This window comes from Lytechinus variegatus, chromosome 8 (assembly GCF_018143015.1).
Source record: "Lytechinus variegatus isolate NC3 chromosome 8, Lvar_3.0, whole genome shotgun sequence".
In the NCBI taxonomy this organism is placed as follows: Eukaryota; Metazoa; Echinodermata; class Echinoidea; order Temnopleuroida; family Toxopneustidae; genus Lytechinus; species Lytechinus variegatus.
This window is the reverse complement of record NC_054747.1, coordinates 32,499,995-32,512,732: the sequence shown is the minus strand read 5'-3', so window position 1 is coordinate 32,512,732 and position 12,738 is coordinate 32,499,995. Positions and strand designations below refer to the sequence as shown.

At 36.4% G+C, this 12,738-nt stretch overlaps 1 protein-coding gene across 2 annotated transcripts; it reads right to left on the bottom strand.

The window, feature by feature from the left end:
* Window positions 1-4,123: 4,123 nt before the first annotated feature.
* On the bottom strand, window positions 4,124-7,785 carry LOC121420825. Of its 2 annotated transcripts, none has more exons than XM_041615456.1 (2): window positions 7,532-7,785; window positions 4,124-6,794 (listed from the first exon to the last, which is right to left on the bottom strand). In XM_041615456.1, the coding sequence occupies exon 2, from the start codon at window positions 6,736-6,738 to the stop codon at window positions 5,953-5,955; it is 786 nt and encodes a 261-aa protein (XP_041471390.1). In that variant the 5' UTR covers window positions 6,739-6,794; window positions 7,532-7,785; the 3' UTR covers window positions 4,124-5,952. The 2 variants fall into 2 exon arrangements, with proteins under 2 accessions (XP_041471390.1, XP_041471391.1); XM_041615457.1 differs by having other exon boundaries at window positions 4,124-6,791.
* Window positions 7,786-12,738: the final 4,953 nt, after the last annotated feature.

Here is a 12,738-nt window from a genome sequence, read left to right as displayed (position 1 = left end):
GGGTGTTGGTCGGTGTTCATGGTTGGGGGATTCTCCCTGAGATATTTATTTTAGTTTACGGATGGGGTTCAGTGGCGTAGGGCAAAATTTATAAAAAGCTGCGAGCGAGCGAAACTTTGGACCTTTTTAAATGCAGCAGATTTTGACATGATATTTAAAAAATATCATATCGCAGCCTGTCTCTTTTCCTTCTTTCTTTGCTGTGGGATCGACTAAAAACATGGCATGTCACCTAAGGGGCTCCGTGTAGTACTTGGCCATTGAGCATGTGTGCTCAAAGGCAAATTAGCACCAGGGTGACATTTCTTGTCTTATGCAATTTCTGGTAGCCGTTGCCTTAAAATTGCGCAATCGTCGTGATGATTGTATCTCTTAAAGGGATGCTCCGGGCTGAAAATGATATGATTTAAACTGATCAAGAAAAATTAGACAAACAAAATACTGAAAAATTTGATCAAAATCGGACAACGAATAACAAAGTTATGGTATTTTCAAGATTTGCATAATTCTGGTGAAACAGTTCTAGGCATGTCTTCATGAATATTCTTTTGTATTCTATTATAATGAAATTAGGTTTATTAAAAAGAATGACCAAGACCTGAAAAATTTAGATCGACCATTGATCTAGTGCATTAGATATTCATTGCTGCAACTTATTTCATTATAAAGGAGACACATTATTAACACATGTATGTATGAAAAAATGAAACAGTCCTGATTTAATGTAATGACATAAAAAAAAAGGAAAGTGGGGATGTGACATCATCCGCCCACCTTATGAATATTCATGATGACATGTATATGCCTATTTTCACAAAATAATGCTGAACTTTAAAATTCACTAATTTGTTAACAGATTTTGATGAAATTTTCCGCATTTTGCTCTGTGAATGTTACTCTATTTATTCAGATATAAATATTTTCAGCCCGGAGTACCCCTTTAAATTCTTTGCTTCATTGGCAATATCCTATTGTACACGTCACCATAAGCATGCACATAGACCAATACCTTCATAAACATTGAAGTATCAAAAATAAAATAAAAACCACGGCGCACAGTGGGCCAGGAGAGAGCAAAAGTGCGCCAAAACTGGTTTTTGGTCATGAAACAAATTTTGTTTTTTTCATGTTCTAAGCAAAGATAAGAACCTGTAGGATGTCTCCATACAATATTTCTCCATGAAATTGATTATTAGTTGCCCATTTTCTTCAATATTACCGGAAAAATGACCGTTTACGGCTACCGCATGTGAAAATGACACTATTTCACTGTTTCAACAAAACGAATAGCTTAATTTATTTCTAATTCACGGTACTTTTTGATGAATGATTGTTTTAAGTGATCAAAAATTTTCAAGATAAAATGATGATCCCTTCAGAGGTAATTTTGGACGAAACCATTTGACAATGGGGGGTTTTAGCAATTTTTTTTTCATGAGCATTTCTTTTACAAATTGCTGCCGATTGCTGCGCTATAAATACCATGACGGTCTTTGTTATAGTTCATGCTTTACAATGATACCAAATTTAGCTGCAGATACGTGCATTTTCTGGAGATATAACCAATTTTCCAACCACATGTTCGCCGTATTTATCACAAAAAGTCGTTCCAAGTGTCCCATTATGCGCGTGCCGAACGTTGCGGGTGATTCGGGACCGTATAAGACCGTATCTCTGTGAAACTCACCGTCGCGTGGTGGGAGAGAGAGAGAGCGGGGGGGGGGGGGGTGTCTGGCTCAGGTGTCTGGTTCTTTAGACTGGTATCTTCCTAAAATATTTTCGTTAAACATACGTTAAGACAAGCTGTCATTTCCACTTCCACTAACTATATAGTAATACATGTAAAACAACTTCATTTTGATGTCAAACTGTTCCATCCCGTGTTGCATATATGCTGTCATTCTGAGAAGATTAATTCTTAAGGTAAGATTCCCGGGTAAGATTATTAATTTGTTTTGTTGTTCATAAACCAAGTCCTACTGTATATCGCTATCATAAAGCAAGTCCTACTGTATATCGCTATAACACACATGACTATAGGGATGTGATTGGTTTCACTCAGTTTTCTGCCAAAAAATGAAAATGACAGATACGTGGGATCTATACATGTATAAAGTTGCATTATCATTATTAGTATTTATCCCCCCCCAAAAAAAAAAATGAAGGGTTTGTAACTTCACATACACGTATGAATTCGTTTATCTCTTGGCTCATTCTAAATTTGCTATAAATTATTGTTAAAATCAATCAAGAAGGAAGTGCATATTATCATTTCAAGGATTGATTGGTCTGTGACTCTTATTGACTTTATATGTATTCCACAGACTAATGGTAACAAGTGACATTGTGATTAGTAGCAAATTTTTAAGAGTACAACAAGCACAGCCTCTTCCTCCTGATGTTCAAAGTACATGTATGCTAAAAGATCCTCTCACCAAAGACATAATGGTTGTTGAGATAACAGAGAGAGACTCTGTTTCGGAATAACTTTGTATACGCTGTTCTTGGTGAAATATATAGGTAGGCCTTGTACCGATTAACCTGCAGAGGACCCGGCCTCTATTATTTATCATTGGGATAATTATTTTAAAGATTTCACTGTCCAATACTGGCATCAATCCATTTTAATTCATGTAGGTGTGGTTAATCATTGTACCCATTGAATAAAAATACCCCTTTGCATTTTTTTTACAATTTCACTTTGAATTTTACAATTCCGGATTCATGGTAGGGCGCCCTCTTTAACCCTAAAGAGATTGGGCTATTTCGACGCCTAAGAAGACGGGGGGGGGGGGGGGCTGATTCAGCCCCCCCCCCCTTATGATCTCGGCCGTCGATCGCGCGATCGCGACGAAAATTGGCACACGCATTACCCTTGGCATTACCTACAAAACTATAACATCAAATTCTTCAAAAAATCTCATGTCTCATTAATGATGCTAATTTATGCGTAAAACCATAAGTTTGCTCTAATTAATAAAATAATGCCCCTGAATTGCTTATTTTTGTTTCACATACTCTAGATAGGCATCTGATCAAATTTATTTTTAAAAAATTTCAACATCACATTTATTTTCTTATGTTTTCTATTGTTTTCTAAATTTCTTATGTATTTCTTTGTTTTTCGAATTTTTGTTTTTTTTTATTGTTTTTTCAATGTAAATTGTCAGGGGCTTAATTAATTGATTTTAAGCAGTAAAAGGAAAAATAATGATACATTTATGAATTTTGGCTGAAAACACTATTTGCATTGGATTTGTACACAAATTCACGTTTTTGAGTAATTTGGGGTCTGCATGCACTTACAAAATGTTGCGTAATTTCGGAACCGAGTACCCGGTGGTCACAATTTTGGTCTCAAAAGTTGCCCGAGACTTGAAAATAAAAAGTCAGTGAGCGACGCGGTCAAAAAATTTTGCGCGGCGGATTTATCGCGAAAAATGTCGAGGGGGGGCTGAATCAGCCCCCAGTTTTTTTAGGGTTAAGCGATACTCAAGTCACAAATTGAATTGTTTGTACCCCGAGCACAGACTTTTTTTTGTTTGTTTGCCTGTTTATGTGTTTGCTGTTTGCTAATATGCTTCCTTATTGCTGAAATTTCTCTAAAACTAGTTTCTGAAAATTTGAAAATTATTGTAGAATTAGAAACATGTAATTTCTTCTCAAATGTTAACAGCCAATCAGAAAACAGTATTTTAATGACGTCATCAATATTTGAAAATAATTTTATTGAATTCTACGGGTGAAATTACCCCTATCTACCAAATTTAATCGTATAAATATGTGAAAAAAGGATTTTGTCGCACTTTGGGTTCATTCTGGCCCAGTGTGCGGCGGTACAATGGAAGCAAGGCTTTTGTTCTGGTATGGTTTGCAGCCACGAGAACTGGACTCCGTCTAAAGGCCTGGTCACACCGCCCGAGCGTTGTTGGAGCGGTCGTGGAGCGGTACGGAAAGAGGGCCGAATTTCGCTCACAAAATTTGGGAAAAAATCGAAAACAAAAAAAAACCCAATCGAAATAGAAAATGGCGAACGGTAGCGAGCGGTGATGATTTTTTTCTCTCCGCTTTACGACCGCTCCAACAACGCTCGGGCGGTGTGACCATGCCTTTACAAAGAGTTACGGTCCGATCAATCATATTGCCATACTCCCATACTTCTCAAATTTATTACATTATAACTACGTACATCATCCTTAGATAATACTTGCCAAAAGTGATATTGGTGGCTTTTTCCAACAAAAAAATAATGATCAATATCAACAAAAGCTTTGGTAGATTCTAACCAGATCATTTTAATTTTTTATTCATGTTTTTGTTGGGGATGTCAGACAAAATCTTTAATTCGAGAGAATCGGTCAATATTTCCATGTTTATGGTATCTATTTTACCAGAAAAATTCTATATTCAATACTGCATGTGTGGTTCACACCATGAAAGATTATTTATGGTGAATGTCATAAATATTCTCCTAAAATACTATCGTCAATATATCATCGTTGCGATAATGATTTTGAATGTTAAAGTATAGACAACAGCTTTACAATAGATCAGGAGATACGCATACATTCTCATTAGTTCATATAATTTACCTGCACATGAATGTGACATCTTTAGTCTGAATAACGTAAAAGTCATTCTAATATTTTCCTTTATACTATTATAATCACCATCAACATCACTAGCATTACATTACAGACATCATGAGGCTTATCATTATCACTTCCATCACAAAAAGCAGCAACAATGTTACCATGACAATAACAATTATTTCATGTCAGTGGGGTGGGCGTGAATTGAGATGCAGAAGTAGCGTAATAGCACTATTCATTAAACATTTTCCATTGTTGTTAAATTAGTTCAAAACTTAAACAAGCCCCAAATCAGTGTTTGTTAGGCCCTTAACGTCCACTTAGCATACAAAGTAATTTTGTTTTTCATTACTTTCCATTTTTTTTAATTTCTTAATCCCTCATCCTTCAATTATTTTAATCAAGTCTTGTTTGCGATGATAAAATAATGTTTGCGACAAATGCAACTTAAATATTTGCAGCATATGTTGATGGGTGATGAGACAATCCAAATTGATTCATCTTGTTTTAGTTCACCCGATGGCTATTTTGGATATGATGTTCAGGAAATTCTCTTCATCTTATATCAAATGAATTTATCTATTTATTAATAGGTACATCAGAATATTTTGTAATCAATATAAACTTCACGAAAACGTTTACAAATTTTCGTTTATCAATTATTCCATCATAAACGATTGATATTCTGTTTGTACCGATGTAAAAAAAAATCCATTACGCGTATAGGATTTGACACATCAATTAAAATATTACGACTATCTTTGCCTTATATACCAGTAGGAAACTACAATATCTTTAGGCCACCACACGCCTTAAGCCCCTTTCACAATTCGTGATTCGTGATTGTGACCAAAATAATGATATCGCAAACGATTGCACGAGTCAATATTGTGAAAGCCCCTTTTTGATTGATGTGACCTGATTTGATGTAGTAGAAATCGATGCCAACATTAAGGCATGGAATGTCTCATTATGTAATGTTCTAAATCATCGTACGAATACCTATGTTCAAATCTGTGACAATATATTTATGTTATCATCCTTAATTATATTATTATAAAAGTAATTAATATCTAGGCCTATATAGTTGCATGATGACGTCTTCAGTAGCGATTGTATGATTGGCTCTACGATTTGAAACTAATCTGGCCTTTACTCCAAAATAAAGGCTTGCAAATCATGCAAAATTGTTTTATAACTATTTTTCAGCTAATTCAAAAAAATGAAAATATGCGTTTCATTCACATTCTCAGAAAATGAGCAAAATGCGATTTGTTTCAAAATAAATCAGATCCTCAGTGGACCTGTCGTTAGGTGTGAGTTGCCCTCTGCATAGGCATATTTCAACTATACTAGTATACTATTTCCATTGTGCTAAGGCTTCCTTGATTTTACAAACTTCTTTTTCCAAAATCGTGACATCAATTTTGCGCAGGGAATTCATCCTTACTCTCACTTCACCTTCAAGACGTTGCTTCAAGATTTCGAAATCTCTTTTGAGTTCTGCGTCCTCAAAGTCGCGCCACCGGCCGTATTTGTCTCCATAGCGGATTGAAGCGAGACCAGTCCCCGACATGCCTCTTGAAGCATCCCATAGAGCTAAGAGCTCTATCAACTCGGCCCAGTCTCCAGTCCCGAAGGTTCTGACGCTCAAACCAAGTGACACGAGATTTTCTATATTTTCGCGGCTCTCTTCGGATGGGTTATGCCCGCTTGCACTGCCCTTGAAGCAACCTCGTTGCAAACAGGACGGTCTGATAATTTTGTAAAGAGCGGAAAACACCAACTCGAAACTCATTTCTTTACCATTACCCTTGATAAGTTTTTTCTTCATCTCGCGTAACCTGCCACAGCAGTCAAAACCCGGGTTGCTGCAGGGTGAATATTTGCTCAAGATCTTCACGGAATTTATTCTCTTCTGGTTCTCTTCAAAGAATCCGATTAGGCCATCTTCAGCGTGATGTCGGGTGCTGCTTCTGTTGATGAGGACTGTTTTTGCTCCACCTTCCAGACTTACGATACCAACACATACTGCAGTATCCTTCCACTGAACTTTGTTACCCCCTACAGCATGAAGCCCGCTCTCTATGAACAGCTCGAGTATCTCCCGACCGGTCATCTCTGGGCAGTTACTACTATATTCCATAACCGTTTGAATTCTTGAAAGAGAGTGACAGCTAGATGATGTTCAACCCCAACCTGCTGAATAAAATTTGCAAAGAACAATTAAATTAATGCTCGAAAGATGAATGTTGATATATAGGTTATAACTTCAATCCCGACCTCTGTTTCGGATAGTGAAAAATATAACAGTGGTCTGGGGCCCGTTTCATAAAGGACTTGCAACTGTTGTAACTTTGCCATTATGGCAACTACCATGGTAACAGGGCTCAGCAGCCAATCCGGAATCCGGGTCAGAATCAATGTTTCCATGGTAGTTGCCATAATGGCAAAGTTTTAACAATTATTGCAAGTCCTTTATGAAACGGGTCCAGGAGGTCGGTAAAAACAACATAAGCCTTAAATGTTGGGCCACTTTATGAACCCGATATTGATTTTAAAGAAATCAGACTTTTTATAGGTTATGACAGAATTATTATTGGAAACAATGAAGTTTTTTTCTAATTTCTAGGAAAGGCCTTTTCTTTGTTTTATCTGTTCGGTTTAAAAACGATCCAAGGACCAAAACTGAGCATGTTCACAATAAATCAATCACAATTAACGTAATTGAAGATGAATAGATAATATAATAGCCAAACAAATGATTAAACAACGTCAAAATTAAAATACGAATTTAAATAGACCTAGCCTACATAGAACGAGACAGCCACCATAATTAATTCATCTTTCCTCTGACTTGCGAGTTAGTACTACAGTCATGATTTATGTGTTAACATGGTTAAGGCATATATATGTAGCTTCGATACAATTAATCCTACCTTATTTGCCTGACCACCGATTCTCAAAATTGTAAATGTTTTCTTCTTCCCTTTATCGTCACGTTCGAATAAGAAGTATAAATAAAGCACCTTTCTTGCGGCAAGAGCAATCGCGAAAGCCCCTTTACACGTATATATTTATAATGATGTCCTTCAGATCAGAGTTATACTGTAGGTATGAATGCTAGCTCATGTTGAGAATTGGCCAATGTCATGAACATGCGGGGTATCGGTGGCATGGGGAAAACCCAGAAATCATAATTAAATAGGTTGTATTTTGATGATCTATATTCTACGGAGCCTTTAAAGTGCCATCGACTTAAAGACATGGCGAGATACGTTATCTTGCCAAGTTGACTTATAAAACATTGTGTGTCGACATGGCGAGATATGAAGTTTCCGAGTCCAAGTATCTCGTTAAAGGGGAAGTTCACCCTGAAGAAAACTTTGTTGTAAAAATAGCAGAAAAAATAGTAAAAAATATTGGTGAAGGTTTGAGGAAAATCCGTTAAAGAGTAAGAAAGTTATTAGAGTTCAAAATTTTGGATTTGTGACGTCATAAACGAGCAGCTGCCCCATGTGTTATGTAATATAAAATGTATGAATTTCAAATTTTGTATGGTTCCTGATGACTTAATTTTGTTTTCTTTTCATGATCGGGTGGGAAATGATTTGTCTATTGATATACAAAAGTTACAGTGAAAACCATTTTCAATTTTCTGAGAAAATGACATTTCATTGATTTTTTACCATTCGCTATGTAGGAATGCTGCTCGCATATGACGTCACAAATCAAATAATTGAAATTCTAATAACTTTTTAATTATTTGATGAATTTTTCTCAAACCTTCGGCAATATTTTTTATTATTTTTTCTGCCATTTTGACAATAAACTTTTTGTCAGGGTGAACTTTCCCTTTAAGTTGACATATAAGTCAACGTGACAAGATAAAATATCTCGCCATGTTGACATATAACATTTTACAAGTCGACTTGGCGAGAAAGTATCTCGCCATGTCGATAATGTCGACATGGCAAGATAAGGTATCTCGTCAAGTCGTCAAGTCGATGGCACTTTAAAGGCTCCGTACCACAATCTATAACAATTCCTCTAACTGAACACAGAAAGGCGGGTATTCCCCGACGTCTTTTGTATTTGGCATTCCCCAACGAATTTTTCAGTATATTCCCGCTCTCTCTCGTGGACGAATGATATAGCGCATGTCTGCGAGCACAAAGCCCCAGTTTCATTGTGGAACACAGTCACTACATGGGTCTGAATAAATTTCAGACCATAACATTTTCTTTTATCAGGATTTTCCTGTTGGTACCTTCTTCTTCCTCCTGCTCTAATTCCTCCCTTTCTTCCTCATCTTTTTATTCTTCTTCCTCTCAGTTCTTCTTCCTCCCAACTCTAACCGTTGCGGTTATCATTTACATCAAATATTTCACTGTTTATGTTTATATATTATGTTTTTACTTTGTAAATCTTTCTCAATTCAGCCACTGGCTGCGATGAAATGATAATAAAACCTTCAATTCAATTCTTCTTCTGATCTTCTTCTGTTTGTGTTTTCTTCTTTTTCCTCTTCTTCTTCTTCTAGCTTCTTCCTCTTCCTCTTCTTCTCCTTCTTTTTCATCTTCTTCTTAGCCAATTAATGTTGAATTACAAATGCTTGTATTCAAGGAGAGGTAGGCCAACACCTAAAAGGTCAATCCCACCCCAGAAAAAAAATGTTTATTTGAATAAATAGAGAAAAATCAAAGTAGAATAATGCTAAAAAGTTCATCAAAATCGGATGTGAAATAAGACAGTTATGAGATTTTTATAGTTTTGCTTATTTTATTTTATTTTTTTTTACAAAACAGAGATATGCTCAACTCAGTCATGCCAGTAACATGCAAATGTTGTCCCTCACTCACTATATTTCTTTTTTTTAACTATTTGAATCCCAATTTCAGTTTAAATGCAGATTTGACAATAAAGCTATATAGCTTGACTGAACCATATTATGATATAAAGCGGTCCTTATTGTTTAGGGAGAAACTATTAGTTTCAAACTAACCGTTGTTTCATTTGACAATGAGGAGAAAACTAGAATATTTCATATCTCATATAATAAAATACTGCACTCGAGACAATACTGCAAAATTACCCAACTGCAAAACTGAGACCCTGCATGTGTAATACTCATTGGATGAAGCCTAGCTAGTCTGTACAGTAACTGGGTCTGGATCACAGACTAGGCTGCATACCAATGAGTTTTACTAGGGATTACATAAGGTCTTAGTTGGTCAGGTCTTCTTTTTTGTAGTATAATGGGTCTTGGGTCTTCATTTTGTAGACACCCACTTCGAACAAGGCGCAAAGTATCATTAATTAATTAATTTGGATAATGGGTCTTAGGAATTAGGTCTTCATTTTGTAGACACCCTATAAAAACCTACTTCGAACAAGGCGCAAATCATATTATATTTCATTCATTTGGATATAATTATTGATTTCATGATGTTTTATCATCATGATCATAGTCAATCGGGTGTATTGAATTGTGAATGGGTGAATGAAATGTATCATTGGCTCCAGTGGCGTAATGTACCAAAAATCTAAGCGGCTACACATGGCGTATCAGGTTAACATTTTCAAAAGTTGCTAGCGAGCGAAGCAACCGAGCAAAAATGTTGACAATATCATTCAAAAATCAATTTTTGTGATAGATTTCTAAATATATTATTCAGAAAGTAATGTCCTATTTCCCCTTCTTTTCCTTTCTCTTTTGTTTATCTTGGTCGTGATTTTGTATTTATTTTTTTTTTTATTTAGGGGGGGGGGCAAACGTACGTCCCAAGCCCCCCAGTATTTGTGTCTGTGTTTGACTCGACCGAAAAATGTTGCCCATACTCAATCAGGAATGGATCCAGGACTTGTCCGACGGCCATGGGAGAGGAGCCTAGCCTGGGAACGATTTTTTTCAGAGAGGCTGCTGCTTTGTTAAAGAAAAACAAGATTACCCTCCCAAAATAATTAGCTTTACCTCTGAATGACAAAGAGATGTTATTTTTGTCACAAACTCTTAAATAAAATACATGTAAAAGTGAAATGAGATTTTGGCTTATCCAGTCATCCGAAAACCAACGGTACGCTAGTCGCCAGGGAAAAAAGGTTTTCTGTAATAGCTAAAACAGCAATTTCGTCTTCAATAAGTAAATTCAGAAATTTACTTATTCGAAAGAGTAATTCTTTTTTAAATGTTTAAAAAGAACAAAATCATCGCTCATCAAGGGTTGCGCGATGGAGGCATTCAATGTGGTGCATTTTTTTTTGTTCAAGCTTTACGGAATGCGCCCGTTTTCATTTCGCCTCCCCTGGATCCGCACCTGCCCTCGTTTCCAAGGGTGATGCTATGGTGAAAAATATTATTAAAAGGACAATGGTTTGAACAATCACTGTGTAATTATTAATGAATTCATCACGAATGTTGCAGTCAGCCTACTCTCCGACCGAAGACCTCATCCTATACACTATTGCTACCCCCCCCAAAAAAAAACAGTGGGGTTACTGGACCTCCGGGTTCTGGCGGTCGAGTGCTAATTAAGAAAAAAAATGTAAAGTACAGCGGCCCACCCCCCCCTTCCAAAAAAAAAGATGACTTCGTTGTGTCACACAATAGTGAAAATATATATTTTCACTCAGCTCTAATTGATATAGTTTTGCTCTTTTGTTTATATATCCGAAATGCATTTGAATATTTAGAAGACCAAAATAATGGGGTCCCTGCAGGATCTTTGTTCTGACCATTAGGTTTAGGATTCCAGTCCGGGGGGGGGGGGGGGCGCACTCGGATTTGGAAAGGCTAGATACTTGCGGCCCCAAATCTAAAACCATATAGGCCTACCATTTGCATAAGAACCGGAGTTGCTATGAAATGAGAAGCTTTAGAACACGATGGCCCTCTGCAAAATAATGCGGGTGCTCGGGAATTATGGGGGTCTTTGAGATCTGACGCCTAAAATGAACGGAGGAGAACGGGTCGGTCAAAGAAACAAAAGAAAAAAAAATGATATGATTAGGCAAGGGGTGAAGTTTTGGACGCGGGCCGCACGTGCTCTCGTTAAAGGGGAAGTTCACCCTGACAAAAATTTTATTGTATAAATAGCAGAAAAATAATAGAAATATATTGCCGAAGGTTTGAGAAAAATTCATAAAATAATTGAAAAGTTATTAGAATTTTCAATTATTTGATTTGTGACGTCATATGCGAGCAGCATTCCTACATAGCGAATGGTAAAAAATCAATGAAATATCATTTTCTCAGAAAATTGAAAATGGTTTTCACTGTACCTTTTGTATATCAATAGGCAAATCATTTCACACCCGATCATGAATAGAAAACAAAATTAAGTCATCAGGAACCATACAAAATTTGAAATTCATGCATTTTATATTACATAACACATGGGGCAGCTGCTCGTTTATGACGTCACAAATCCAAAACTTTGAACTCTAATAACTTTCTTTCTCTTTAACGGATTTTCCTCAAACCTTCACCAATATTTTTTTACTATTTTTTTTTGCTATTTTTACGACAAAGTTTTCTTCAGGGTGAACTTCCCCTTTAAGGGTATAAAAAAATGATATTTTTTTTTTTTAAAGGGTGGTTGTGAAAGACTGGTCAATGGTTATCGCGGGGTCGAACGTATTAAGGGTAATTTTTTCCCCATTATTTTTTAAACACTAGCCAAACGTTTTTAGGATATATGTTTTTCCCCAAGCTTTTTCCACGGGGTCATATTCGGGCGACAATTTGTTTAGGGGCAAAAATATGTAAATAAAGCCATCGAAAAGCTTGTTTAGGGTTTATTTTGCACACAGAGAACAACTCGTTTAGGGGGTGTTTGGAAATAATTTGGACATGTATATTGTGTACAACACATTTGACCCCCCCCCCCCCGGACAAACGGTCAAACCTCCGTGTTAGCCAAAAGCTAAATCCGCTTTTATTCCAGGTCATTTAAAAAAAAAACTCTGACTCAGGGTTTGACAACAAATTGTGTTACGACAGGCATGTTCCAGTGTGGTGGTAAATGGGGGCCTGGCAAAACAGCGGCTAAAAAAGATAGTTGCTCTGTTTGCAGTCATAGTATTTAACTTTCAGCAGTGGGTGCTCTAGCTGTTTCAATTATATATATTTAAAAAATGTGTTCAA

Bases quoted from the DNA above. Each gene is read 5' to 3' on its own strand.
- LOC121420825 (XM_041615456.1), bottom strand. From the start codon at position 6,738: ATGGAATATAGTAGTAACTGCCCAGAGATGACCGGTCGGGAGATACTC.